The sequence below is a fragment of the Diplodia seriata genome (assembly GCF_021436955.1).
Source record: "Diplodia seriata strain FDS-637 chromosome Unknown scaffold_4, whole genome shotgun sequence".
NCBI lineage: Eukaryota > Fungi > Ascomycota > Dothideomycetes > Botryosphaeriales > Botryosphaeriaceae > Diplodia > Diplodia seriata.
Genome location: NW_027117311.1, coordinates 3,686,807 through 3,712,879, shown reverse-complemented (window position 1 = coordinate 3,712,879; position 26,073 = coordinate 3,686,807). Strand labels below are relative to the sequence as shown.

Genomic DNA, 26,073 nt, shown 5'->3' with positions numbered 1-26,073 from the left:
GCTGCTCGGGCGGGTGCCGGTGGGCGGTGCACTGGTGAACATGGCGCGCGGGGAGGTTGTGGATCTGGATGCGGTGGAGGCGTGTTTGAGGGAGGGGAGGTATGTTGGCGGGGGGTGGGCTGGATGTTCTTGCCGCAGGAGCCGATTCCCGAGGATCATGTGCATCCGCTGTTGAGGGCGAGGCGTGGTTGACGGGGAGGCTGCGGGTGGCACCGCATGTAGCGTGGCACTGTCCCGAGATGGTGGTGGATGTGCGGGTGAAGAGTGCGGAGACGGTGCGGGATGTGCTGAGTGAGGGACGGCGGGTCAATGTCACTCGGCCGGCGAAGGGGTAAGCGGAGGGATGCTTAAAGCGGGGAGAGGAGGCTGAAAATGAACACGGACGCTGCTTTCGGGATCCAGTTGGAGAACAGATCAGAAGTTGTCCCAGGTATCATCGTGGCAGCAGCATGCCTGCACGTCCAAGCGGATGAATAAGGACACCCCCAACCACTCGACGTGGCATGACAGTAACGAACAGCTTAAGGCCCAGGATGGGATAACGGATCTCACTGCGTGACTTTTCTTTCTGCAGAACCGTGGCTGGCAGAGTCTCAGGACCTTGTCTCCAGCGGTGCCGCGTGCCAGGGCAACGTTCACATAGCAGAAGCCGACTGTGCGGCCGATGGTCAAGGTGTACGTATGTACCGCGTTTGCATTAAGGGTCTCGGCTGAACCAGTAGTAAAGGAACAGAATACAGTCATTTCCAGCCAACAACACTCTTCGCATTCTCCAGAATCGGGCTCCTCCCCGCCTTCTTCTCCAGCTCGGCGGCGCGTTTCCTCAAGACGTCAGCCTGGAAGCGCCTGAAGGCATTCTCGATCCTAGCCTTGGCGTCTTCGTCGCGGGCGATGGCCCTGCGGGCGGACCAGGCGCCGGACAGGGAGCCCAGCTCGCCGCCGATGAACAGGCCGCCGGCGCCGAAGAGCAAGCTGGCGGCGACGTCGGTCAGCGGGGTGCGGTCGAGCAGCTGCGAGATCTCGGGGAGTTTTTCTGCACGGGGTCAGCATCAGCATGCCAAGGTAGGTACCTAGGTCGGGAATCGTGGACGCACCGATTCGGCCGTCCTGGAAGTGCACCTCGACGGGGCGGGTGGCGGGTTTGTTGAGGGCCATGATCAGCTTCGTGCGGGCGCTGCGGGTGCGCATGAAGAGGCCGGCGCCCAGGGCAACGCCGGCCAGCGAGCCGAGGGCGGTGTGGACGGCGAAGCGCCTGGCGGCGCTGTTGAGGGCGTCGCGGTCGGCGGCCGTCAGGTCGTGCTGGAGGTGCTGGTCGGCCAGCTCGGCGAGGTCGTTGCCTGCGTGGCGGCGCGAGATGGCGAGAGAGTCGCCCGACATTGTGGTCGAAGCAGTGGATGGTGAGAGGTGCTGTGGTGGGTGGTGGGTGGTGGGTGGTCTAAAGGTGATGGAACGGGAGCTTGAGCTCGGGCCACCTGTGACGTCACTATGCCTAAACCATGCGTCGCTTCCATCACGGATCTTTCTCTTCCTCACTCTTCTCCGCCCTCTGTCGTCAATCTTTGCTAACAATACACAGATGCCGCATCATGGCACACCACAGGCCACCCCCGTTCAGTCTCTCGGTTGGCGTCCGGCCCGACTTTGCCGCTGGCCTCTGCTGCAAGCGTCATGAGGAAGCCATCTTTCCATGACAACCGGAGTTGCTGGAACAGGTGACTTGAGCAAGGAGAAAATACCAACGTGATAGGTAAACACATGTAATCCCGGAGGATCAAGTCTTCCATTTGCTATCTAATCTCCAAACGCCTTTTCCGAGTACTCGTCTTCGAGTATGCTACACAGGCCCATCTAAAACACAAACGGAAAGAGCAGGAAGTTTCTTGACCCATCCACCAAACATGCCGTTCGACTTGTTGCCATCACCGATCATCTTCCTAGTCGTCATCCTCTTCCTCTTCCTTTTCTTCCTTTTCCTTTTCTTCCCTTTCTTTCTTTGCTGCTGCCTCCTCCGTTTCTTGCTGTTTTTTCCGTTCCACCACTGCTTCCTCTTCTTCCCTTTTTTTCTTTTCTTCCGGGGTTTCTTCACCTCCCTTCTTCGGCTGCTTGTACCTGTCCTTCGGCGCGCTGTTGGCATCCTGGATGATGAACATGAGGTCGGGTTCGATCGTCCGCCATCCGCCAAACATGCCGTGGGCATGGGCGCAGTCGTCGATGACTCTCCAGAAGGCATGCTTGCACTCGGTCTGCTTGACCGTGTACGGCTCGGTGCCCTTGTTGAAGAGGATGAAGCGGTAGAAGATGGAGTCCATCATCTGGCGGTCCATGGCCTGCTGCTCGTGGACGAACTTCTTGCCGGGCAGGATCACGTTGGCGCCCTCGTCGTAGCACACGCGCTCCGCCTCGCGGTACATGTGCGCCTTCGGCAGCGGCAGCCCGCGCACGTGGTAGCAGTGGTGGGTGAGCCCGGGGGGAGGGTGGAGCGTCATCTCCAGCTCGCCCGTCTGCTTCGGAGCCGGCGACCATGTCCTCGTCCTCGTCTGTCCGAACGTGTTCGGCGTCATCACGGGCATTGTCGCCGACGTCGTCGCCGTCGTCGTCGCCGTCGTCGTCTCGGGCGCCTTCGTCACCACCGGCGGCGGTGCCGGGGCAGCGGCCGCACCCACGCGCTCGGCGAAGAGCTCCCACGTGCGGCCATCAGACCCGACAATGCGACCGGACACATCCTTGCCGCCACTCTGGCCGCCACACGCCTCGACGATGTCCTGCAGCGCCGCCATCTCCGTCGACGTCAGCTTGCCGTCCTGCGGCAGCGCCGGGACGTCCGCCTTGGGCGACTTGACCTCGACGCGGGCCCAGGGGTTCCTGCCGACGTCGTTGGGGTCGCGCGTGGTCCAGTCCATGGCGATCCAGACGGAGCCGGCTTGCTGCGTGTTGTTGGCGCTGTTGGCGAGGTCGCGGAACTGCAGCTGCCGCAGGACATCCGCGGCGGCCTCGCGGTCGAGCGCGACGAGCGAGTGGTTCGAGTTGGCGAAGCGGTCTTGGAAGATGGCGCCGCCGCACGTCGCCTGCGAGGACGCACCCGCACCGCCGGCGGTGGCGGTGGCGGTGGGTGACGGCGTCGAGAGGATCGGGGGGAGGGTGGGGCGCGCCACAGTCGTTCCCGTTGGCGGCGGCGTGAGCATGGGTGGGAGCATGGGGCGCGTCTCGGATTCCGGGGGCGTGAGCATCGGCGGGAGCATCGGACGCGTCACCTGTTGGCCGCCTTTTTTGAGTTTCGTGTGTTTCCAGTAGTCTTTGACTCTCGCGATTTCCAACGCCGGGATAGTATTGATCGGGTCATGGGTTATATACGTAGTATGGGTTGTATACGTAGGGGACGCAGCGGGGGTGAGTTCGATGGCGTTGTGAGGTTGGAAATAAGGGGAGAGGGTAGAGGTGGTGAGAGACTCGGTGGGCGCGGGCAGGGAGGAATCAAGACCCGATTCCGAGCCGCATGGCGGAAGTTCGGGGGCGTAAACCGGGGCGGCGTAGGCGGCCGAGGCGGCGGCCAAGACTGCGAGAGCTGGCTTGAAGATCATCTTGACGATGGGGTTGGAGCTGAGCTGCGATGGAGGGCGAAGAAAGAAGCGAAGCGGGTCTTCAGTCTTTATAGGAAGAGTTTGGATGTTGGGCAGAAGTCGCACCCAAGGTTGGACTTTGGACCCTTGAGCTCAGAAGCTGCACCCAAGGTTGATATTGGACCCTTGAGCTCAGACGGCCCATCTGCCGCGGTGCCGGAGTCCCGAGGTAGACGCTGGAAACCACAAACTATGCAGTTGGTTGAGCGGTGCACAGGACTTTGTCACCAGTTGTGGCACTGCGAACGGCCCATGAGGCTCCGGTGTAGAATTTGGATGGGTAGTTGAAATACACGTAAATGTAAAGCTGACAATTCAACCGCCTGCACCATCTAGATAATGCAGTGTTTGTGTAGGGTAAACACGGTTGGTGCAATTTCATTTGTCATCCGCCGTGACTGCAACTGCTCCCACCACTGTCCGCCCATGGGCAACCGACCGCCTTCGTACTCGCTCACATCTCGGCTCTCCGGTAGTCACACTGGCGCGAGGGTCTGGATCAGCGTTGGCAGGTGACTTGTGGGATTGAGTGAGGGGGTTTGGGTGAGGAGGATGGGTTTCACTGGGTGATAGAGGGAGAGGGAGGGGGGTAGTTGGATTGGCGCGGTCGGCTTGTTGAAGTTTGACAGAAAAAAAAAAAAAAGCAGTGGGCTTGATGAGAAAGAAAGAGAGAAAGGGCTTAGGTACCTAATACCGATACACCGGGAATAATGAGTTGCATCACGACCCGGTCTCCCATTGATCACCAAACATATAATACCATCTCCGTTCTTCTGTAGTACGTACGACACAAGCGACTTTGTCCACCTACTCAGCCGCGCCGCCGACATCAATTCCTCCCCCTACAAGCCAGCATATCGACCGCACCCCACTTCAGTTGTCCGACTCAGTTTCGTCCGCGGGGGCCGCCGAAACGTGGCCAGGATCGCCGCAGCTGCAGGAGCAGCCCCTCCACCACCACGACCACCACGACCACCACCACCACCATCCCCACCAACCAACCAACCAACCATTTACGGCAAGTGGGGTACGTAGCAAGGCGCGCGCGGAAGAAGCGTCCAATGGGCCGCCGCCGCCGCCGTTGGAGCTAGCGCCAGCCAGCCAGCCATACATACGGTGACGACAACGCCACGGTTCAGCCGCCGCGCGCCCGCGCCCCAACGAGCATGAGAAACACGCCGGTCCCAAGAAAAAAAAATCTGACGCGATCTCGATTACTGTACGTACCCTTCTTTTTGCCGCCGTACGTGGCTTTTGATGATGATGATGCGGGCGGCCCCCCCCCCCCCCCCCCCCCCCCCCCCCCCCCCCCGGGCCACCACCGACCCAACAACCACGTGTTGTGCTGCCCGCCCGCTTTTTTTGCAAGTGGGGTGGGGTCGGTCGGTGTACTTGCCTACGTACTCTGCCTACTCTGCGTGCTTTGTGGTGGTGGTGGTGGTTTTTTCTTGTCGTCGCACCATGGCGATGGCGTTCCGCAACTTGGCAGGGCCGCCCCAGGGAAGGAAGGGTTTTTCTTCCCCTGGCCCGGCTGAAAACGAGCAAAAACGCGTGGTTCTCGCGAGCTGGGCCGCGCTGGGCTGGCTGATGCTGGTGGGTGTGGTGTGGTATGGTGTGGTAGGACGAACGACGCCCGCCCGCCCGCCCGCCATCAGCCGCGCGCGTCCGTCCGTCCGTCCCACGGCAAGTAAAGCAAAGGCAAGCAAAAAAGGCAAGCTGGCTTCGTTTCATTTCGAGCTGAAAAGACGGCGTTCGGGTGCTTCTATACGGGTCGTGTGTATGGCTGGCCCTGCATATGGGCGGCGGGTGTGTGCAGCACCGGGTATGTGGTCGGCGTCGAGTCGAGTCGAGTCGAGCCGAGCCAGCAGCCCCTGCAGTAGAGCCGAGCCCCTGCAGTAGTAGCGGTAGTTGTGGTGGTGAACGGTGGTGCCGTACGTCGAAGGAGGGAAAGCCGCGCCGCCACGGAACCAGAGAGGACGAGCGAGTGGGGTGCTACTGCAGGAACCCGGCCGAGGGGTGCGTGGTCGCGCACTTCCATCCCCTCTGTTCCTGACACCGGGACGGCTGCTCATTCTGCTTTTGTCGGGTGGATTTCATTTTGGCTCTTCTATTTGGGGTGTGTGTCATGGTGTTGCTTTTGGAGTCGGATGGGTGTGTAGGGCGGAAACATGGCCACTGCGCCTCATTCGGGTGTCGTTTTGACGGACTCTCGAAGCACGGAAACATGAAACGAGGTCGATGAAACGCCGTCGTCGATGCCACGCGAGAAGCAGGGACATCAAACAGTGTGCTGTGCCGCAGATGTTATGTTTTTGCCGCCGAGGCGAGATTGCAGTGTTTGGTTTCAATTTCACGTGGGTTCATCCACTCTCTGTCTTCGAAAGCAGCGGCACCACTCGTTCGCCGGAAGAATGTTTCAAAGAAAAAGCGTCTCATCATTTTTTTGTTCAAGAAAAAAAAGGGGGGAGGTTGTACACCGGTACACCAAGAAGAAGAGAGTTCAAAAAAAAGAAGAGAAAAAAAGAAGCGAATACAATCAATGCATATCACTCGCCCACCACGACCACCACCACCAGGCCCGCAGGTCTCAACCGCGCCGATCCGCGTCTCTCCATCTAAGAAGAGCTCTTCAGCACACCAACATTGGTCGCAAACGTGCCGAGCATGTTGCCAGCCTCCTGGTAGCGGCAAGTGACGAGGTTGCCGTCAGAGCAAGCAGCAACACCACAACCAACCTTGGTCGTCGTCTTCCACACGACCTGGGTGAAGTGCATGACGCTCATAGGCACGTCGTCCTTGCCCCAGTACGAGCCGTAGTCGGAGATCTCGTCGTACCACATGTCGACCGTCTGCTGCGCCGTGAGGCCGGTGCCCATGCCGAGGTTCTCGCCGTAGTCGCCACTTGAGAGTGTGTTAGCGTTACTGTGGGGTGGAGGGACGGGCGGAGGGATGGAAGGTGAACTTACCCGGACGAAGAGTGCTCGAAGACGCACTTCTCCGAGTGCTCCTTGGCGCCCGACGCGAGCGTCTCGTCCCACACGAGGTTGCCCGTGTCGACGTGCTTGGCGCGGTAGTTGTTGTGGAGGGTGACCCACTCGTTGCCGGAACCGGACGACGAGGAAGCAGACGAGCCGGCGGCGGCGCTGGTCGTCGACGCGCTGGTCGTCGTCGAGCTGGCCTTGGGCGTGTAGCTGCTGGCCTCCTCGGTGACGGGCGTGGCCGCGGGGGTCGTGGCGGCGCTGCCGCTACCGCTACCGCTCGAGGAGGACGACGAGCTGCTGCTGCCGCTGCAGGCGCTGGGCCAGTAGTCGCAGACCCAGGACGGCATGGTGGAGACCGTGTTGGACGGCTGGGGGGCGCGCCTGTTGACGGGAGAAGCCACGGCCAGCGTAGCGAGGGAAGCCACAGTCACGGTAGAGAAACGCATGATGCCGGATCAAGAGAGTGGATAAGTTTTTTTTAGCGTGAAGAGCGTTTGAGGTCGTGATGTTGTGGGGAAAGAATGGAAGGCCCAGAACGGAATGCTGGAAGCCGGGAAAAGAATGAATGAACGAAGAAGAGAGCGAAGCTGAGTCGGTGTCAGTGTCGAGGCAAGAGGTGCAGCGGGGGCGGCTACATTTAAACAAGGTTGATAGGGCGCTACCATCCGCCGCTCCCGGGGGGTGTTGTTTCATGGAGCCGCCTCGAACTGCAATCTGCCCAATGGCCGCGGATATAGTTCCGAGCGGTAGGCTAGATTTTGATGAAACTCCCGTATGTCCATGGCTTAGGCGGGGGGCTGACTCTGCACGTCTCGGCGGCTTGCGCAGGCGCGCACCTGCAGACAGAGCGGCGACACAACAAACAACCAACACGAGCACGAATCGTGGTGGCCGGAATGTGCAGGGGGGTGACGTAAGGGCAATTCGCACGCGGCTCGGCGGGCCATGCTGGCTGGTCGTGTAGCGGATACATTCGAATGCCGGGGAACGCCGCGGGAGTGCGATTAAGAAAGGCGGGGCCCGAGATTAACGGCCGTCTAACTTGCTTGGTTCGTAGGGCGCATGGCGCATGGTGCGACAGCTGGCTACCAGCAAGCGGGATAGGGCAGCCGTTGTTGCCTGCTGCACAAAAGAGTCCTGTAATTAACCAACATCTAGACTTCGAGCAGGACGACCTACACCCCACACAGGCGGCCTTCTAGACTTCTCGTGCACGCATGGCTGTCTTTTGCTCGACTCCGGGCCGTCCGGGCAGCTGTCCGTCGCCGCCCCCCTTTTTCCCTCTCCCTCCCGACCATCCGGCACCGCGGCGGATCCCCGTCATCAATTCCTGCAGTGTCGCACAGAAGATCCCCGCAACGATCCGCTTCCCGGTCGACACATCATTTTACCTCAATCGAACGAGGTGTGGCCGCAAATGGCTGCACAGTGGCCGGCCACCACATCACGCTGCAGTCATCCCACCACCACCACCACCACCCCCTGCAAACCCTAACAAAATCAACCAAAGACCGGCTATAATTCCTCTATAAGCTCTGCTCAGCCGCGCTGATTACCACGATACGATGCCGCCGTGAAACATTACATATGAAGCGCGTGCGTTGCGTGCGTGCGTGCGCGCGTGCCCGAGCCCTGCACCCATGCACACTCTATTCCCCCAAGGAAACACCCAGCCGCACCCATCATCGCCTTTCGCCTTTTTCGCCAAACCCTCCATCTTCCCGCCTTCCCCCTCCTCTCCTCTCCTCATTCCCCTCCCCCCTACTCATAAACATAGCAAAACGGGCCCTTCGTCGTACTCAGCAGCTCTCTCAGCCGGTACTCTTGGCCGGGCGCGACGAAGCCGACGTCGAGCACGTCGTCCAGCGAGCCGTTGCGGTGCGGGGCGAAGCCGTCGTTCATGGTGACGGGGCCGGCGATGGCGGCCTCGCGGGCGTCGGGCGCGAGCATCTGCCATTGCCACCAGATGCGGTCGATGTTGGAGTGGTGGGTGAAGAAGCTGTTGTTTTTGTGGTGAGTGAGTGACGGGCGGCGATGGGGGGAGGGGAGGGGAGGGAAGGAGGCTTACGCAGGGTCGCCGGGGGAGACGTAGAGGTCGCGTCCGGGGTCGCCGCCTGTGGGGGTGGGTGAATCGGTCAGTATGTACTTGTAGCAACGGATCCCCCGCGAGCAAGAAAGCGTGGACGGACGGACGGACGAGCGAACGAACGAACGACGACTTTGCCACCACCCAGCACCAACACCACCCTCCCTCCCTCCCACTTACCGAGCGAGAAATGCCCACCGCCATGCACGCCCAACTGGTCCGTCCCCGGATACCCCTGCATCGTCAGCTCAAAGTCCAGCACATCCGCGGGGCCGGTGAGCAAGGCGCGCACGCTCGTCTCATTAGCAAAGCGGCGGTTGGCGTCGTCCGTCAGGCTCCTCTTCAGGCAGCGGGGGTTGTACGCGAACGGGTACGAGCTGTTATCGCTCTTCCCGTTCAGCAGCGACAGGCCGTCGGGCCCGAGGTTGACGGTCATGTTGGCGAAGGGGCCGGAGGTGACGCAGCCGCCGCCCGAGCCCGGGGAGAGGATGGTGGGCGCGTCCGTGGATGGGTTGACGATGACGGTGTCGTTGAAGGCGTAGGGCAGGGGGGCGCCGTTGCCGGAGAGGGAGGTGGCGCTGCCGTCGAAGAGCGGGGATTGCGCGAGGCCGGTCGCTGCGGTTTTGGTCCAGTCCTGTGGGGGTGGGTGGGTTAGTTGCGTGGGATGATGGGTGATGATGGGGCGGGGGAGGGCGAGTAAGTGCGTACCCAGTATGGCTGGCTCCCCGTGTAGCCGCACTCGTTGCGGAGCGCTTGCTCGTACTCCCACGTGAACCAGCGGTGCCAGCCGAGGAAGGACGCCTGCCGTTGTTTTTTTTCTTGTCAGCTTTTGCTGGTCTTGAGGGCATGGATGCTGCGCCGTACCGTGACGTGGATGTAGTTCGTCTGGTTGATGTGAGTGGCCACCCAGTCATCGTAGCGGGTCTTCGCTCCAGGCGCCAGCTCAGACGGCGTCTTTGCTGCCTTCCTTTGCAGGCACAGCACCGCGTTGCTGTACTCGATCCTCTCGTCGGCAGTCAGGTCGCCCCTGTTTTCCGTTCAGCGGCTTTTCCATGTCACTATTCGGAGCTGAACCTACCACCACTTGCGGACGGAGAGCTTGTCCGGCGTGCAGGTGGAGTCGGACGGGATCCTCGCCTTGGCGACGGTGAGGGCGTTTTGGGCAATCTGCTCAAGTGTGGCGTTGGCCAGGTTCAGAGCCGGCAGGTCCGCAGCTGTGGCTTTGAGGAGTGGGCCCGCTTCCACGGTGGCACCCGCAGCCAGCAGGGCGACGTTGATCAGTTGGGTAAGCTGCATGTTTTTTTTTTTCAACCAGAAACAAAGAACGACCGAAGGAGTAACGAGCGGCAGCCGAGTAGTTTCGACGCTGAGGGACAGCTGCAGCAGAACGGCGTTCGACGCGGTTGCTTAAGATCGTGCATCCTCCGACAATCGGGCCCCCGTTCACTTGTCAGTCAGCCCCACCGCATTGCTGAATCTGCAAAATCAAGAGCCGGAGGAGGCTCCTATCGGTGTAGTCGAACTTTTCGAGCCGTGATGTGTGCCTTAGGCGGCCCATGTAGGGGTAGCGCCTGATTCGTGAGCTCCACCCGCCAAGACCAGGACTTTGCCTATTTTCCTGACGCTCGAGGCGGCCGGCGGTCTCGGAGCACTTGGCTCTCGTACGTTTAAATTTAAGAGGAAGATCGGGTGGATAGCCATTCGCCAATTGCAATCACTGGTGCCGGAGTCGCCCTACTCTATATGAGGGTCGTGACGCAATGGACAACGCGTGGGCTTGCGCAGCGTGTTTTGCGGCTACTAGGTCAGCCCTACATACAACTTTTCTACTGATAACAATTGCCGATGACCGTGCTTTGTGTTTGCCACTGTTGGCTGCCACGTCCGCTTTCACTTTTTCTTTCTGTGATACCAATCGCCATGCAACGGAAAGTATTGTCGAGGGAGGTAGTAAGAGCTATTGGACATTTTTGGATGGACGCCTTAAGTTATCTATTGCTCCTACCATAATACGGAGCGTGGCTAGTCGTTTTGAGAACGGGTCATATATAGAGAGCCTACAGAGAAGAAGTACAACCGTCCTACTTCACGAAACTATTAAATAATTCCTTTATGGTTCCCGAACGTGGAAGTAAAGCATTCGGCACTTTATTTACCTCATCATCCACCACATCACAATAGAAAAAAATCAAAAAGAATCAAGATCTCCTATACCCCACCAGCACACCCGCCTTGCACCTTGCCTGCAACCTATAAAACGCGACGCCGTCGCCCGCGGCCGCGGCCTCGCCCAGCCGCCACAGCTCGTCGTCGAGCCGGTGCTCCAGCTCGATGTCGACGGCGGCCAGCCAGCGGAGGAAGCGGGCGAGCTGGGTGCGCAGCACGTCCGGGCTGATCGTGTGCGGGGCGTGCGAGGATATCGTTTCTTTTGAGGTTTGTTCGTTGGGGAGGGGGGCGGTGGAGAAGTGGACGTGGTGGTGGTGGGGCTGCTTGGTGCTCGTGGTGGTGTTGCGGGGGCGGGGGAGTGCTGTTGCTGTTGCTGGGGCTGGGGGTGGCGGTGGTGGTGGCGACGGTGGTGGGTATGCGGATGGAGGAGTGGTTGGCCTTGTCGGCTCTTCTGCTGCTGCTATTGCTGGGTTGCCTTTGCGGTTGGCGTCGTCGTCGTCGTCGTCGTCGTCGTCTATCTTGCGCTTCTTACGGGGTGGCGAGTAGCGGGGACTGGTATGTTGTTTTTCCTGTTGTTCATCATCCACTGACTTATCATCTTCTGTCTTCTCGCCATCGTGATCGATCTGTCCCGGCTGATAACCTGGGCGAGATGCCGCCGCTGGGAGAGGTGACAAGTTTGATTTCTTGGCGTCGTGCTCTATGTACTGCGGAGGAGGTACTGTCTCTTCTAGAACACGTTCCTTGCTCTCTTCATCTCCTGCCAATATGGCTTCCGTGGCCTCAAAATCCAAAACGGGAATTTTAGGTAAAGTAGCGGCAGTGGTGGCGGGGGGCTTTGTTGCTGCGAGGCCATCCACCTTCGGCGACTCATGCTGAGATGCAAAGGTCGGGAAAATATCAAAATTGGACCACACGTCGCGCTCGGCGCCGCCCTTGTAGGTAGATTCGAAATCGATGGCGTGGTTCACTAGTTGTCTCGCGAGTAGTGAGTTGCAAATGGCTCGTAGTGATTGCACGTTGTCATCTCCCAGTGGTAGGTAGACGGAGAGACTGGTGGCTTCGGAGAGAGATTTGAAGGAGCGGAGAAGACGGCGGCTCTTTTCGGTGGCGAGTATGAGTGGGGGAGTTGACTTGGGCATCACGACTTGACTGTGCTCTTGCAAACACATGTGTAGCTGGAACATGGACTTGTTGTCGCTGCCGAGATTGGCGCGAGAAACGGCTTGTAGTGTCTCATTTGGGGCGGGTAGCTCGGGGATGGAGTTGAGGGAGATGCAAGAGTCGTGGTTGTAGTCGAACATGTCTGGTTGGAACAGCATGAACAGCGAACGCGGACGACTGTGGGTGGCGGCACGATGGCGCTTGACACTGACGACGAGCTGGAACCAGAGCAGCAGCCGGTCGGTCTTGGGGTCGAGGCCGACGGTCATGTTGAGGGAACTGTCCGGTTCGTCACCGAGGAAGCATGTGTCATCACCGTCGGTCCACTCGGCAACAGCACGCTCAATCAAGAGGTTGGAAGGATCAGTGTGCTTAGCTATGGCTGCCTCCATTGCTGCTGTCTAATCTGACGAATCGTTGCCCGGAACCTTCTTTCCACTGAAGCTTCGATTGGTGATAGCGACCCGGCTCACAACTGCGGGGGTACACACGGCCTCGACGCAATCAGGCGAGGCACACGGTCCGCCCGGCAGGAGAAGCGCAGGATGGATATCACACTGCGCAGCAGCTCGCAGTCCACCGAGGATCCAAGGACACACGGTCCTCCTCGCAGACAATGAGCACCGGCTGGGAGCACGGGAACTCGCACAGCACAAGAGAGGTGCAGCGGTCGCTCAGTATGAGAAGCACTTGGGCTCACCCGATACTGGAAACACGAGACCTTCTACTGTATGCTGGCAAGTGTAGCGGCCCAGCGATGCTGACTGGTGTGGGAGGGACACACGGTCGACTTGAGACGGTGGGGACGCGCGGAGTTTGCGGGTTGTGAATGGGGGCAGATGGGTGCGTGACGAGAGTGGCGAGAACAGTCAGCGAGAGACTGTTGAAGTCGAGCGAAAAGCGATGGCGAAGAGGTTGTCGTTGATGGGATGATGAGAGGGCGGTCGATGGGTGGAGTGGAGAGAACAGGCAGCAGAGCGGCGAAGACGTTGAGGAGCTGGGCGCTCGGACCCCAAGCCACTCGCCAATCCGAGGCTGGCCTTGCGACGCGTCGCGTGAAAAACCGTCACGTGTAGAATCTTGGCACAACCGGACACGACTTTCCACCTGTCGTTTTCTCACCCGCAGCTCGTCCGGGCACTGCTTCATCAACGACTGCGACTGACCGGATCTACTTGCGCCGCTCCTGTACGACAGCTACTCTCATCCGTCCGCTTAATCACGGGGCATTTACCTATGGCCCAGCCCGTCTGTACGACAACCTCAACATGCAACCCTACTCCAAGTTTCGCAGAATCAAATCTACTTCCGCGTCTGCCGTCTCCACCGCATGCTCGGGAGAGTACTGCGCTTTCCATCCAAGCTCCTGGCCGTGTGCGGCAGTGAATGTGCAGCTGCAATTCCATTTCATTTAGCGTCGTTTTACTCGTGGGAAACAGGAGGAGTTTACTCACTTCCCAGCAAGCTGAACCTCGACAAACGACTTCGGACACTCCAAGCCTGACGCCATCTTCTCAAGCGCCGAGTCATCCGCAGCGACAACGGTGTCGTCCTTGATGATGCCGCGCTTCGCAAGAGCCGCAGCCATGGCGGCGTACAGGTCGTCCCAAGCCACGCTTCCCGATGCTGCCAGGTAATAGCCGCGTTTCCCATGGCCCGGGTTCTCGCCGCCTAGTATCGACTTCAAAATGGCGAGGAACAAGTTGGTGTTGTCGACCACGTGACACACCGGCCACGTCTGCCTCATCTGTCAGCTTCAGACAACGCAACAGCACGCAGCGGGAGCAAACGCACCGGCCGACCCGGCGTGATCTTATACACCTGCCCTGCTGCTTTGGCCGCCTTCACGATCGCCACCGTTTGGATGGAGATTTTGTTGCCGAAGCCTTCGCCCCGACCATCTGGGGGATCTTGTCAGCCGGGATTCCTGCATCTCCGAGGTACTGGTGGACGTACAGACGATGCAAGGGGCGAATATGTAGGTCCTGACACCGTGCGCTTCGCCTTGCTCGATGACCGTGGAGTTTGTGTCGACCGCCTGTCTCCGGGTCAACATGGTAGCATGCCAGTCGTTCTCGTGGGCAATTACCTCTTGCATCAAAGCCGACCCAGCTTTTTGGGCCTTCTGGATGGAGTACAAATCTGGCTCTGAGTCGAGCAGCGGGCGATCCGTCGGAGCGCCGGCGAGGCTGGAGAAGATCTTGGCGCCAGTTGTCTGGACGAATGTGGTTAGTATTCGGCACTGGGGAAGAAATTGGCGGTGCTCACATGCAGAAAATGCACCTCCTGGCCTGTTTTCTTCTTCAATTCCCCCAGGGCTCTGATGAACAAGACTTGCGAGTCCGCATGAAGAGCATCGATCAGGTAATAGACGATGTTGATGTTGTTGGCTAGGATTGCCTCTCTCACAGCAGCTTCATCACCCGAATTGAACGTCAAAGGCTGTGCTCCGTATTTCCTGACTGCTTCATCCTGAGCATCAGTCCGGACAAGCGCGAACAGCTTGTCATAGCCCTGGAGCTTGGCGCCGCTCCATCTGGCGAGGAGCGTGCCGCCAAGATAGCCCGAGGCGCCGGTAATGAGGATGTTCTGAGGCATTGCAAGGATTGAGGCCTTCGTCAATCCGTTCTCATCCAACGTGTAACGTTCTTTATGTGCGCAAGCACAGGTTGCGTCATTACCCATGCGCATGGGTGGGGGCTGCTGATTCGTAAGCCACTCGACCGTCACGGCCCAAAAAGAGCGGAAAGGATCGATGCATGTCATCTTCACCATCTCCTCCGAACCAATTGGTCCAGTCCCTCGCCTCAGCTTAGCCCATATCGCCAACGGATGCAAATAGAGAAAGGCACACATATCCATTACGAAAGTCCCAAGAGCTGACTGGCATAGCTACCCCGCATCTGTGCCACCTTGCACCCACCTGGAGATCGTGACCGGCAGCCAGCATCGTCTTTCAACCCCTCAATCCCAGTCTGCGAATATCGACGCGGAGCCGGACTCAGCTGCGACGGCGTTACACTAATTAGCGCCTGGCTCTCCCGCATTGTGCAGAAGAAACTAATGCACGGCGGCTGCATGCTTCCGTCTTGCAGATGCTAACACGGCGGGTGACAAAAGACATTGCCCACGTGCATCTCCCTTGCACACAATTCCGCACCAAGAAATTCATGTAGGGAGTTGAATACAAGGTCCGGACGTAAACATAGGCTTTCAATTCGCGTATTTACGTCCAGATCTTGTATTCAACCACCCATCATATGGAGAATCTTTCTATGAGGTAGATGCGGGTGGGCAACTTCATTTGCCGCCCACCGTGCTAGCATCTGCAAGACGGAAGCGTGCAGGGAGTCTGCATCTGGGGAAGCACGACGACCAACATGATCACCTTCAGGGAAAACACATCCAAAAACCCATGTCTCGTTCACCGGCAATCCGAAGCGAAGCAGAGAGGAGAACGAACCTATCACTACACCTGCATTACCAAAGAAAAAAGAAGAACCCCGGCCTTTGCAAGGACAGGCTGGCGGCAAACGACCGTCTCCTCGACTCGCCCCGATCGATCGGAAGAAAAAAACAGTGACGCACAACAGCATCCCGCCACCCCCGTTCCAATCAGTCCGTCTTCGGAATCTTGACGATGCCCGCCGACAGATCATGCACCAGCGGCTCGCCCCAACTCTCCAGCGAATACTTGGCCTCGTCGGGCTCCTTCTGCCGATCCACGACCCTCAAGCAAATCGCCTCGGCATCCTCGACGTACTGAAACATGTCGATCCCGACCACCGACCTGATGGGCTTATTCGCCGACGCCAGCACGGTAATCGAATCCGTATCGACATTCGGAAACTCGGCGCGCGCGCTCGCCGGGCTCAGGCCCAGCTTGCCATTCGGCGGGAAGACGAGGAAATGGACCCTCACGCTCGACGGCAGCCGCGGCACGAGGCTTGACGGCGTGCGGAACGACACGACGGCGCCGGGCTCGCCGGCGTCGTTGGTGGCGCTGCGCGCGTCGACCTTGACGCCGAACGGCTCCGCGGGCGCCGTGTCGAGCGCGAAGCCGGCGAGCCACGGCACGACGGCGCGGCGGCCGGGCGCGGGCGGCTCGCCGTCGGCGCAGCGCAGCGGGATGAAGGCGGAGTCGACGGCGGTGCCGCCGCTCGTCCCGACGGGCTTGCCTGGCGTCTTGGATGTGTCCCACACGCCGACCAGCACGTCGCGGTGCGCGGCGTCGGTGGGGACGACGAGCCACACGCTGTCGAGCTGGCGCAGGGGCGCGCTGGACGGCGCGACGGCGACGGCGAGGGTGAAGCCGGCGGTCGTCACGTCGCGCGCCTCCTGGTGGAAGTTGGGCGACTGGGTCGCGGTCGCGCCGATGTCGAGGGTTGCGAAGCCGAGGAAGATGCGGGGGGGCGTGCTGTACGGCTTGTCGAAGGTCACGGATGCCGTGTAGCTGCCCAGCCCCTCGTCGGAGGAGTCGGCTTTTTTGGCGAGGCGTCCGGTCTGGAGGACGTCGGGGTCCGCCGGCGGTGGTGGTGGTGGGTCCTCCTCCTCTTTCGGTTTCTCAGGTTCGGTCTGTTCTTCCGCCGGTGGTGCTGGGTTGCTGTCTGAAGAAAACGGTATTAAAATTGACGGGCGCGCAGAGGGGGGCCGCTGGCATACCTTTTCCGTCGACCTCGACCGCGGCGGGCGGCTTGACATCGTTGTTGTTGTTGTCGATGCCATCAAAGGACCAGCCATCGGGCTGCTGAGCCGGCTTGGAAGCGCCGTTGGCGGCGGGCGGCTGGACCGCCCCTCCTTCCCCATCTTCTTCTTCTCCGTTGGAGGCGCCGTTGGTGGCCGCCGGCGCGGGTTTATTGGGCTTCGGCTTCGCGGCGACATGTTCTTCTTCTTTGTAGCCGTTCGTCACGCCGTTGGGCGCCGCCGCCGCTTGGGTTGGTGGTAAGAGGCCGCCGGGCGTCACGCCCTTGGGGCCCTTGCTGTTCTGCTTGACCAGCGTGCTGTACAGCGCCTTGAGGTCGCGGCCCTTTGCGGCGGCGGCGGCGGACTCGCGGTAGACGCCCTTGCCGTAGCCGTCGAAGTGGACCTTCCAGGCTGCGGAAATCATCATCACACCCGTCAGCAAACAGAGATCCCCACCCAGATTTCGACGATGGGGGAGGGAGGGGTAGGTGGCTACTTACTCGTCGGATCAAACGTCAACCACGACCAGCTGTCGTTCAGGTAGCAGCGCTCGGTGCCGACCATGATGCTCTTGAGCTCGCCCATGTCGCCGGGCGCGGGCCGCAGGCACTTGAGCTCGGCGCAGACCTTGACCAGCGACACGACGATGCCGATGGCGATCTCCTTGCCCAGGCACTCGTGCGGGCCCGCGCCCCAGTGGATGTAGGCGGAGGCGGGGCGGTCGAGCTGGAAGGACTCGGGCTCGGGGACGAGGCCGCCTTCTTTGCGGCAGGCGGGGCCCTGTGGAGCGAAATGAGATATTGAGGAAAGAGGGGGGGGGGGAAGGGGGACGAGGGAAACGTACGAAGAGACACACGACGGCGTCGCCCGGAGCGAACTTCTGGCCGTCGATCTCGGTGGCGCCGACGCAGACGCGCGCGCCGCGCAGGTTGCTGACCATGCGCTCCGCCTCGAGCACGTACTGGCGCAGCGTCTTGTCGGTGGCGGTGCGGTCGGCGCCCGAGGTCGCGAGGTTCTGGATCTGCTCCCAGTGGTGGACGTTTTCGGGTCGGAGGAAGAAGGACAGGACGTCGGCGAACTTCGATATAACGTCAGCATCTCGCCCGGGCAAGGGGAAAAAAAAAAAAAAGAGGGCGGGAAGGGACAGGCCAAACACGTACCATCGACACGGGCGCGCCGACCCCCGCCAGCGCCGTCAGCCAGCAAATATCCGCCGTCTCCTCCAGCGTGCGGCCCGCCGCCATGATCTCCCTGGCGACATTGCACCCGTACCACCGCAACGAGCCGCCCTCCTCCTCCTTCTGCGGCACCAGCTTCCCCAGCAGCGGGACCTTGCCCAACCCCTTCGTCACGCCCTTCAGGAGGCCGCCCGGGGAGGCGAGCGACGCGGTGCCCTCCTTGATGGCCTTGATGGTGGACGGGATCAGCACCTCGGCGGCCTCGCGCGCCCACAGCCGCCGGCGCCACGTCATGGCCGGGTCGTTGTTGTTGAAGCCGAAGGTGCGCACGTCCATGAGGTACTTGTACAGCTGCGGCGCGGAGAGGGTCCCCGTCGGGTTCTCGTCCGTCTGCAGGTCCTGGCACCACAGGTCGGCGATGAGTTTGGTGTTGAGCGGGATGGCGACGCTGCGGGGGGGAAGAAGTGTGTTCTGTCAGCGAACTGCGGCCCGGCCCGGCATACGAAGAGAGGGAAGGAGGGGAGAAGAGAAGAGGAAAGGAAAGGGGAAGTCGGTTCTTACTCTCTGATGATGTCCAGCTGCGCCAGGTCCTTCTTCAACTCCAGGCACTCGCGCTTGATCAGCTTGCGGCCGTACGCCACGGCCGTGTCGGCGAGCAGCCGGCCGAACTCGGCCGGGGTGTAGAGGACGTCCTTGACGAGCTTCTTCTGGGCCGTGTTGGCGGGGCTGTCGCCGCCGAGCATGAAGCCGGCGAAGCTCTTCTTGCCGGGGAACAGGCCCTCGTACGCGACCCACGGGATGTGGAAGTTTGCCTGGTCCTCGAGCATCTTGGTGATGGTCGAGTGCCTGACGAGCAGGACGGGCTTCTTGGGGGGCGCGGGCCCCTTGGTGGTGTAGTCGGCGATGGTGCCGATCTCGGTGGCGATCTGCTCGTTCATCTGGCGGGTGAACATGGGCTGCATGATGTGCAGCGAGTTGAACGGGTACCAGCCGGGCAGGGCGCGCTGGAACAGGTGGTAGAACTTGGAGCCGCCGAGGACGTCGTAGTCGGCCGCGACCTCGTTGAAGCCCCAGTTGGTCAGGTTGCCGGCGGTGTAGTCGAGGGTGCAGAAGCGGTCGCTGCGCACCAGCGTCACGGCGTCGCTGAAGACGGCGCGGCCGACGGTGTAGGGCGGGCAGCCGCCGCACCCCGGGTCCATGCGCGGCTTCGCGTCCTCGAGGAACATGCCCGGGTACATCTCGACCATGTCCGGGTGGTCGTACAGCTTGCGCAGCAGGTCGGCCACGGCCGGGTCCGGGTTGACGTCCTCGAACGTGTCGTGCCGCTTGAGCTTGAAGAAGTCGCGCAGCTCGTTCAGCGAGCCCAGCTGCCACTTGCGCGCCGTCAGGATGCCCGTGATCTCGACGATCTTGAGGAACTTGGGCACCATGCGCGGCCCGAACAGGCCCGCCGGGTCCTCCATGGCCGCCGTCATCTCGCGCTCCAGGTCCGCGTCGGCGAAGCGCCCGTCCGCCCCCCGCTTGAGGTTGCCGAACTCGCGCTTGCTGGGGTCCGCCGGGATCGTCTGCTCGAAGGCGAAGAGCCCCTGCACGAACTCCTGCGGCGTGAGCTCGTCGAGCGGCTTGGAAGAGCCCGGGAACAGGCTCGAAAGGAACTCGTTCAGCCACGTCTCGTCCTTCTTCGAGATGATGCTGTGGAACCGGTACAGCAGGTTGAACTCGGCCGACACCTGGTTGCCGACGCCGCGCGGGATGCCGTCCGGGTCGAACAGCCGGCTCGCCGCGATGCGCGGGTCCAGCGTCCAGTCGGTCGCCGAGTGGTGGCAGTTGGTCAGCCCGCGGAGGTAGTCGTGCAGGCTGATGTTGATGTAGAGCCCGCCGACGATCCTGGTGTTGTTGCCGTCGTCAGTTTTTCCGCTGCACGTGATATGGTGGTGGAGGAGGGCTTCTCCTTGTCACCTCTCCCCCACCCATAATCAGGGGAGGGAATCCCTTCCTCATAATGGGGAGGAAACACTTACAGTCTTGCGGTTTGGAAGAGGTCGTTGTCCTGCTTGGCGATGGCCGCCGCCTTTTCCTCGTCCGTCTCACCCGGAACCAGCGTGAAGCGACCCCCCTCGTTGATCTTGAGCAGCACGTCCGCTACGTAATTGTGGAAGCGGTTGTACATTACTAGGATAACGTTGACTCCCGGGGGCTGCCCGATCAGCCGCCGCTCGTGGAAAGTGTCGGGCTTCAGGAGACCCTTTTCCATGGTGCGGATCTTCAGTTGGTCTTCAAGACTCGAGCCGTAGAGCGGCGCGAGGTCGAGGTACGACGACGTATCCGAGATGTTATTGTCGAACCGGTTGGTGCGGAAGATGTCTGAAGAAGTGAGCTCGTGGGACGCGTCTGCGCTGTGTGGGGGGCTTACCGTGGATGATGATGGTTGCGTGGTAGAAGAGCATGGAGCTGATGCCCGCCGGGTTCTCCTTGAACGTCTCGTCGGAGCGGGCCATGAGCAAGTCGAACAGCAGACCGGGGTCTGGAGGCACGCCGTGCTGGGACTTGATCCGCGGCACCGAGCGTGCGTAGTGGCTCCCGGCCTTGCCGAGGTCCGGGTTCATCGGATTCTGCGGCACCATGAGCATGTCTCCCTCGTGAAGTGGCGGCATTGCTTACGTTGTAGCTGCCGTCTGGCGTGCGGTACTGGAACTTCTCGCCCATGTAGGTGAGCGGCGGGTGCTGGAGACTCGACCACAGCGTGTCGATGATGACGCCCGACAGCTTGTCGCGCGTTTTCGAGTGGCGGGGCAGCGACGCCGTGAGCGCGATCATCTTCTCCATCTGCGGGGGTTTTCGGGTCAGCTTCGCCGCCAAGATGGGACGGATGAGCTGTGCACTTACCAACATCTCCCGATCATTCTGCGGCTTGCCCTTGGCCTTGAACACCTCGATCAACGTCTTCAGGTCCTTGGTCGCCGCGCTGAAGCCAACCGTGCGTAGGTCCTCGACGAGGTTGGACGACACGACGTCCGGGTCGCCGTACGGCTCGCCGGCCTGGAACTTCTCGTCATCCGCCTGGCTTGCGAGGGCCTTTTTGTTGAAGATTTTGAGGTTGAACGGGTTGAGCTTCGACAGGAGCCCTGGCCGGATCGAACGTAGGCTGGAGAGTGTGGCCAGTGTGCCCTTCGGGACGAAGCCCTTGGGTTTCATGAACCAGGACACAATGTCCCTGAGTCCGGGGACCTTGTGCAGATTGAAGACCTTGAACACGAGTTTCTTGACCAGGCCCGTCGGAGAGAGAAATTTCAAGTACCAAGGAAGTTGGGGGAGGAGGGACTTGGGCACTTTGTCGCTGAGGAAGTGGCCCTTCGGGAGGTGGCTGCTGAGGAGCTTGCCATTGGGAAGATTTGCCAGCCCCGCCAGTGGAGACTTCACTGGGCTCGTGGGGAGCTTGGCGTTAGGCAGCGAGAAATGAGGCTTCGGCAGCGAGAATGGGAGTTTGGGCAGTGAGGGGAAAGACTTGGGAAGAGAGAGTTTCGGCAGGTGCAGGTTCTTGGGGTCGAGTAACGACTTCGGATTGAAGCCCTTCAGGTTGGGTAACAGCGAGCTCAGAGGTCGCTTGCGGACGAACTTGGTGAAGACGGCCACAGCCAAGAGACCGAGAAGGGGGATCAAAAAGGCCAATGGTCCCAAGCCTTTGGCCGGAAGACTTTTGAGGGAGTCCAGCCATGTTTGAGGCTGCTTGCCTCCAAGAAGACTCAAGGGCCACGAACTGCCCTTGGAACTCGGGGCCAGTGCTTTGGGGAGCACATTCTTGCTGGGACTACTGAAAGGATTCCAGCTAGAAGGTACTTTGGAGGGGGAAGAGAAGGGGGAAGAAAACAACTTGGGCATTGTGAACGAGCCTGCTCAGGCGAGGATACTGACTTCTGCTCAGCTTGAGGTGAGCCACGATTATATGTCTTGACGTCGGCATGGCGAATACCGATGATGGGCGATTATCACATGCCAACACCCCACTCAGGAGGCATTGACAAAGAAGCAAGACGTGCTCTTGCATGGCCATTGGCCAATGACTGACCGGTGTAGAAGAAGCGGCAGAGGACAAGATTGTGGCTACGGGTCCCCGCTTCTCGCCAATTGCCTCAGTGACTCTGATTACGGGCATCACGCCATCAACCGGGCCTTCAGCAGTGAGTTGACCCAATCGATCTCCAACACGTTCTCCAGTGCTAGACGGACATTGCAGCGCCTCCGTTGCACGGCTCGGCCATGACGGCGGTGAAACGAAGACGGAAATCGACTGATGCGGAGCTGGCCCCTACGCTCCGGCGGGGTGAACATCTTGCTCGTTTTGGGATGTCGAGCGTCTCGTCGTCAGCACAGAAGTGATATGACCTACAGCTCGTTTTTGCTTCTCATCTGCATCCACAAGCTCGCGGTGGCTCCTACCCCGCTCCTGCAACACCGAATGTGCCCTATCAAGGTGAGTGCATAGAGATAAAGTGCTATGGCGAGCTGCGGAGGCGCCCTTCAGCCGTGCAACGGGCAGCCTCGAGACGCCAGCTCCAATCCGTCGCTACCGATCACGTCGCACGAGCGTGGGAGAGGCCGTGGCCAGTCAGCCACTTGCTTAACTTGGCTCCGCATTGATTGGTCAATGGCTTGCTTCCACCGTATGCTGGTGCGCGATCGCTCGCCTGCATGGCTGCATGCGCTGGGTGTGCCACGGGGTTCCCGCAGCAGGGGCTGCTGCGATCCGGCGAGGTGGTCTTCCCGGAGTGACCCGCATTGCATATGCGCGAGGTGAAGCATAAGACGCGGGGTAGATCCGCAGCCTATGCTCCATCTGGTCCATGCGCACGATACGGCATGCTGTGCTCCATCTGGCTGTCCTGGTTGCACCCTGCTCGATGCACCAATAGTGCAAAGCCACTGCCCGCCGTAGCCGTGCTTCTCCTCGATCACGAAAATGGTAGGCTGGCTTTTCCGCAGATGACATGGCAGGATGGCGCTCACCCCGCTCGCGGGATGCTCTGCGGAGCGAAAAGGCGGACGTAATGTTATCAGCACATGTCGTCCATCGAGTGCTGCTTTATCAGCTCCTTCCACCTCCATTATAGACAGCCCAACGTCCATCATAGTGACCACAGCCTTAGCTCATCCCTCGACTATCTTTCTCTTCCGTCAAGGACCTCACGATGGCCAGCTCCAATGACGACCTCGAGTCCACGGCGGTGCCAGGCATCGGTCCGCGTCGACTAGTGCTCTGCTTCGACGGCACAGGCAACCAGTTCCTGGGCAACGAGGCCGACACCAACATCGTCAAGATCTACCAGATGCTGCAGCGGCACACGGACGGCCAATTCCACTACTACCAGCGTATGCCGCCCCGCACCAGAGTAGCACACACTGACACTCGGCACCAGCCGGCATCGGAACCTACATCAAAGGGCAGTCCAAGTGCTCGCGCCGCAGCATCTTCGACATCTGGCCGGCGATCAAGTCCAGCGTGCTCAAAGCCGTCGACCAGGCGCTCGGGACGTCGTTCGAGGACCACGTGCTGTCGGGCTACAAGTTCATCATGAAGCACTACTGCCGGGGCGACCACATCTACATCTTCGGCTTCTCGCGGGGCGCGTACACGGCGCGCTTCCTGGCCGAGATGGTGCAGCAGATCGGGCTGCTGTCGCGCGGCAACGAGGAGATGGTGCAGTTCGCGTGGGAGACGTTCAGCAACTACCAGAACGCGTCGGGCAACGTGCCGCAGACGGCCGCCGACCGCGCGCTGGCCGACTACATGGCCAAGTTCAAGGCCGCCTTCTGCCGGCCGCGCGTGCGCGTCCACTTCCTCGGCCTGTTCGACTGCGTCAACAGCGTCGGCCAGTTCGAGATCCCGCTGTGGCGGTCGTCGTACGGCTACATCGCGACGCCGGCCGCCGCGCACATCCGGCACGCCGTGTCCATCCACGAGCGGCGGCTGAAGTTCAAGCCGGCGCTGTTCACCTTCGACGCGGACGCCGAGGTCGACTTGAAGGAGGTGTGGTTCGCGGGCAACCACGCCGACGTCGGCGGCGGCTGGAACTACGCCCGCGGCCAGGTCCACCTGCTGTCCGACACGCCGCTCAACTGGATGGTGCAGGAGTCGCTCGACCTGCCCGGCTCCGCCAGCCGCCTCGCGTACCAGACGACCAACGTCCAGGACGTCGTCAGGGCCGAGAACGCGTTCCCCGGCGTCGAGCGGCCGGGCACCACCGCCTTCGACGTCCGCCGCCGCGCTAACCAGCCGCACGACATGCTCAAGTTCTTCCACGGCGTCAGCATCCTCTCCGTGCTGCTGTGGTGGATCATCGGTACGCTTAACCCTTTTCCCTCCTTCCGTTCCCCCTCCTTCCGTTCCCCCTCCCTCCGTCCCCCCGTCCCCCCGCTAACGACAACGGAAGAAATCATCCCCATCTTCACCCGCCTCGAGCTCGAAAAAGGCAAATGGGTGCCGCGCCACTGGCCGCCGAATCTCGGCGCCCCGCGCGACATCCCCGAGGAAGGCGTCATCCACCCCAGCGTCGACGAGATGATCAAGGCGGGTATCCTCGACGAGAAGTCCGTCCCGGCCAAGGGCGGCGACAACCCGCACCTCCCCAGCGTCGCCGCCGCCCTGGGCGCGTGGCGCAAGGCGGGGGAGAGGCGTAGGCGCGAGAGCGATAGTAGTGAGAAGACGCTGGTGGAGGGGCTGGGGGAGGTGGTGAAGGGGGGTGTGGAGGGGGTTGGGGATAGGTTGAAGGACGTCGGCAAGGTGGGGGAGAAGGTGAAGGGAGATGTTGAGGAGGCTGGTGGTAAGTTAAAGGGGGATGTTGAGGAGGTTGGGGATAAGTTGAAGGGGGGTGCTGAGGGGGTTGGTGATAAGTTGAAAGGGGGTGCTGAGGGGGTTGGTGAGAAGGTGAAGGGGGATGTTGAGGCGGTAGGTGATAAGTTGAAGAACCTCGGCAAGGTAGGGGAGAAAGTGAAGGAAAGTGCTGAGGATGTTGACGATAAGTTGAAGGGGGGCGTCGAGGAGGTTGGTGATAAGTTGAAGGGCGTCGGCGGGGTGGGGGAGAAGGTGAAAGGGACTACTGGTGACGTTGGTGACAAGCTGAAAGGCATCGGCCTGCGCGCCGAGCATGGGTTGCAGGCTTTGAACCCACTCCGGGCTTGATGCTGCAGTGCCATGGCTGTTGACGGCGAGGTGGATGGTTGCTGCTGTCTTTGAGATGCGGACTTTTGCTTGCTGTGCCACTTCAGATGCTAAACCGGAACGGGCGGGAAATTTGTATCGTCCATTGCCGCGTGCTGCGGGTAGGACGCGAGGCTACGCTTGCAATGCTATGGTTCATTTTTGGTTGTGACGGTCGGCATGAACCAGTGCGCCTACTATCATGCCCCGCCCTCTCAAACCCAATCATCACTTGGCTTGGCTCGTTTCCGTGAACAGGGGATTCCCTCTCCGGTCCGAAGAAAATGATCCAGTCCACCTGCATGACGAGGCTCTCGCCTCTCGCGATTCATAGTAGTGAGAACGTACTGCAGCTTTCCCCGATCTGCCCACCCTCTTGATCGGCCAACATCGAAGCTTCATTTCATATGCCCAAAGGAAAAAGAATATGAATGGAAATATATCCTTCTCCTCCCGCAGTACAGAGTTTAGAATATCCACGAAACCGTCCGCGCGGTCTATAGGAGCAATCACCTTAATATGGTTTTTTCATTCGCTTCCCCATTAACATCTTCAACATTAATTTGAAGTCTAATCAACATAAAAGAGTGTAATCCTACATGTAGTTCTACATAACATTCCGAGTTGCGGAATGAACCAATCAAGTTAAGATGGCCGACGAGTGGTACGGCGAACCGTAGAGCGCACCAGTGCTGAACCTCCGCACGCCGCAGTTGCCCAGCGATATTATGCCGCCATGAATAGAGTGGTGAGACTGCCATTGTATACAACCAATCATGAACAAAGCGCACAGTAAACCAGCCCCCGTTGTGCCATGAAAATGAAAGCAAGCCGAAGGAAAATGAATCCATAGATATTTCCAATCTAAGACCGTCCACATCGAATGCAGCTGCAGTCCAGCTCCACGCTCCTCATCGTCGCAGTGAAGTCCATCAATCGTAGGATATGCCTCTTGAGGCGGCAATCTGACTGGGCAGCGGATACACGCCCGCATCGGTGCCTT

The 26,073-nt window shown here is 60.3% G+C and overlaps 11 protein-coding genes across 11 annotated transcripts; 1 reads left to right on the top strand and 10 right to left on the bottom strand.

Annotated features, from left to right (window-relative positions):
* Positions 1–1,934: 1,934 nt before the first annotated feature.
* SLS55_004992 (uncharacterized protein) lies at positions 1,935–3,182 on the bottom strand (the record flags this gene model as incomplete). The annotated part of the gene is made up of 1 exon (XM_066776443.1): positions 1,935–3,182. One exon carries the CDS (start codon positions 3,180–3,182, stop codon positions 1,935–1,937), a length of 1,248 nt encoding a protein of 415 aa, XP_066634324.1.
* A 3,397-nt stretch (positions 3,183–6,579) lies between these two features.
* Positions 6,580–6,945, bottom strand: PRY1 (sterol-binding protein; the record flags this gene model as incomplete). The annotated part of the gene is made up of 2 exons (XM_066776442.1): positions 6,580–6,892; positions 6,941–6,945. The coding sequence occupies 2 exons, from the start codon at positions 6,943–6,945 to the stop codon at positions 6,580–6,582; spliced, it is 318 nt and encodes a 105-aa protein (XP_066634323.1).
* A 1,414-nt stretch (positions 6,946–8,359) lies between these two features.
* SLS55_004990 (uncharacterized protein) lies at positions 8,360–8,925 on the bottom strand (the record flags this gene model as incomplete). Its single annotated transcript, XM_066776441.1, has 2 exons — positions 8,360–8,597; positions 8,918–8,925. The coding sequence occupies 2 exons, from the start codon at positions 8,923–8,925 to the stop codon at positions 8,360–8,362; spliced, it is 246 nt and encodes an 81-aa protein (XP_066634322.1).
* Positions 8,926–9,758: 833 nt separating this feature from the next.
* SLS55_004989 (uncharacterized protein) lies at positions 9,759–10,153 on the bottom strand (the record flags this gene model as incomplete). Its single annotated transcript, XM_066776440.1, has 2 exons — positions 9,759–10,050; positions 10,149–10,153. The coding sequence occupies 2 exons, from the start codon at positions 10,151–10,153 to the stop codon at positions 9,759–9,761; spliced, it is 297 nt and encodes a 98-aa protein (XP_066634321.1).
* Positions 10,154–10,882: 729 nt separating this feature from the next.
* On the bottom strand, positions 10,883–12,283 carry SLS55_004988 (uncharacterized protein; the record flags this gene model as incomplete). Its single annotated transcript, XM_066776439.1, is given in 2 exon segments — positions 10,883–12,259; positions 12,278–12,283. 2 exon segments carry the CDS (start codon positions 12,281–12,283, stop codon positions 10,883–10,885), a joined length of 1,383 nt encoding a protein of 460 aa, XP_066634320.1.
* Positions 12,284–14,243: 1,960 nt separating this feature from the next.
* SLS55_004987 (uncharacterized protein) lies at positions 14,244–14,699 on the bottom strand (the record flags this gene model as incomplete). Its single annotated transcript, XM_066776438.1, has 2 exons — positions 14,244–14,662; positions 14,696–14,699. The coding sequence occupies 2 exons, from the start codon at positions 14,697–14,699 to the stop codon at positions 14,244–14,246; spliced, it is 423 nt and encodes a 140-aa protein (XP_066634319.1).
* A 930-nt stretch (positions 14,700–15,629) lies between these two features.
* Positions 15,630–16,754, bottom strand: SLS55_004986 (uncharacterized protein; the record flags this gene model as incomplete). The annotated part of the gene is made up of 2 exons (XM_066776437.1): positions 15,630–16,609; positions 16,748–16,754. The coding sequence occupies 2 exons, from the start codon at positions 16,752–16,754 to the stop codon at positions 15,630–15,632; spliced, it is 987 nt and encodes a 328-aa protein (XP_066634318.1).
* A 435-nt stretch (positions 16,755–17,189) lies between these two features.
* On the bottom strand, positions 17,190–17,860 carry SLS55_004985 (uncharacterized protein; the record flags this gene model as incomplete). The annotated part of the gene is made up of 2 exons (XM_066776436.1): positions 17,190–17,477; positions 17,852–17,860. The coding sequence occupies 2 exons, from the start codon at positions 17,858–17,860 to the stop codon at positions 17,190–17,192; spliced, it is 297 nt and encodes a 98-aa protein (XP_066634317.1).
* A 572-nt stretch (positions 17,861–18,432) lies between these two features.
* Positions 18,433–19,849, bottom strand: SLS55_004984 (uncharacterized protein; the record flags this gene model as incomplete). The annotated part of the gene is made up of 2 exons (XM_066776435.1): positions 18,433–19,820; positions 19,846–19,849. 2 exons carry the CDS (start codon positions 19,847–19,849, stop codon positions 18,433–18,435), a joined length of 1,392 nt encoding a protein of 463 aa, XP_066634316.1.
* Positions 19,850–20,284: 435 nt separating this feature from the next.
* On the bottom strand, positions 20,285–21,754 carry SLS55_004983 (uncharacterized protein; the record flags this gene model as incomplete). The annotated part of the gene is made up of 2 exons (XM_066776434.1): positions 20,285–21,683; positions 21,747–21,754. The coding sequence occupies 2 exons, from the start codon at positions 21,752–21,754 to the stop codon at positions 20,285–20,287; spliced, it is 1,407 nt and encodes a 468-aa protein (XP_066634315.1).
* A 1,307-nt stretch (positions 21,755–23,061) lies between these two features.
* On the top strand, positions 23,062–25,052 carry SLS55_004982 (uncharacterized protein; the record flags this gene model as incomplete). Its single annotated transcript, XM_066776433.1, has 3 exons — positions 23,062–23,242; positions 23,290–24,213; positions 24,304–25,052. 3 exons carry the CDS (start codon positions 23,062–23,064, stop codon positions 25,050–25,052), a joined length of 1,854 nt encoding a protein of 617 aa, XP_066634314.1.
* Positions 25,053–26,073: the final 1,021 nt, after the last annotated feature.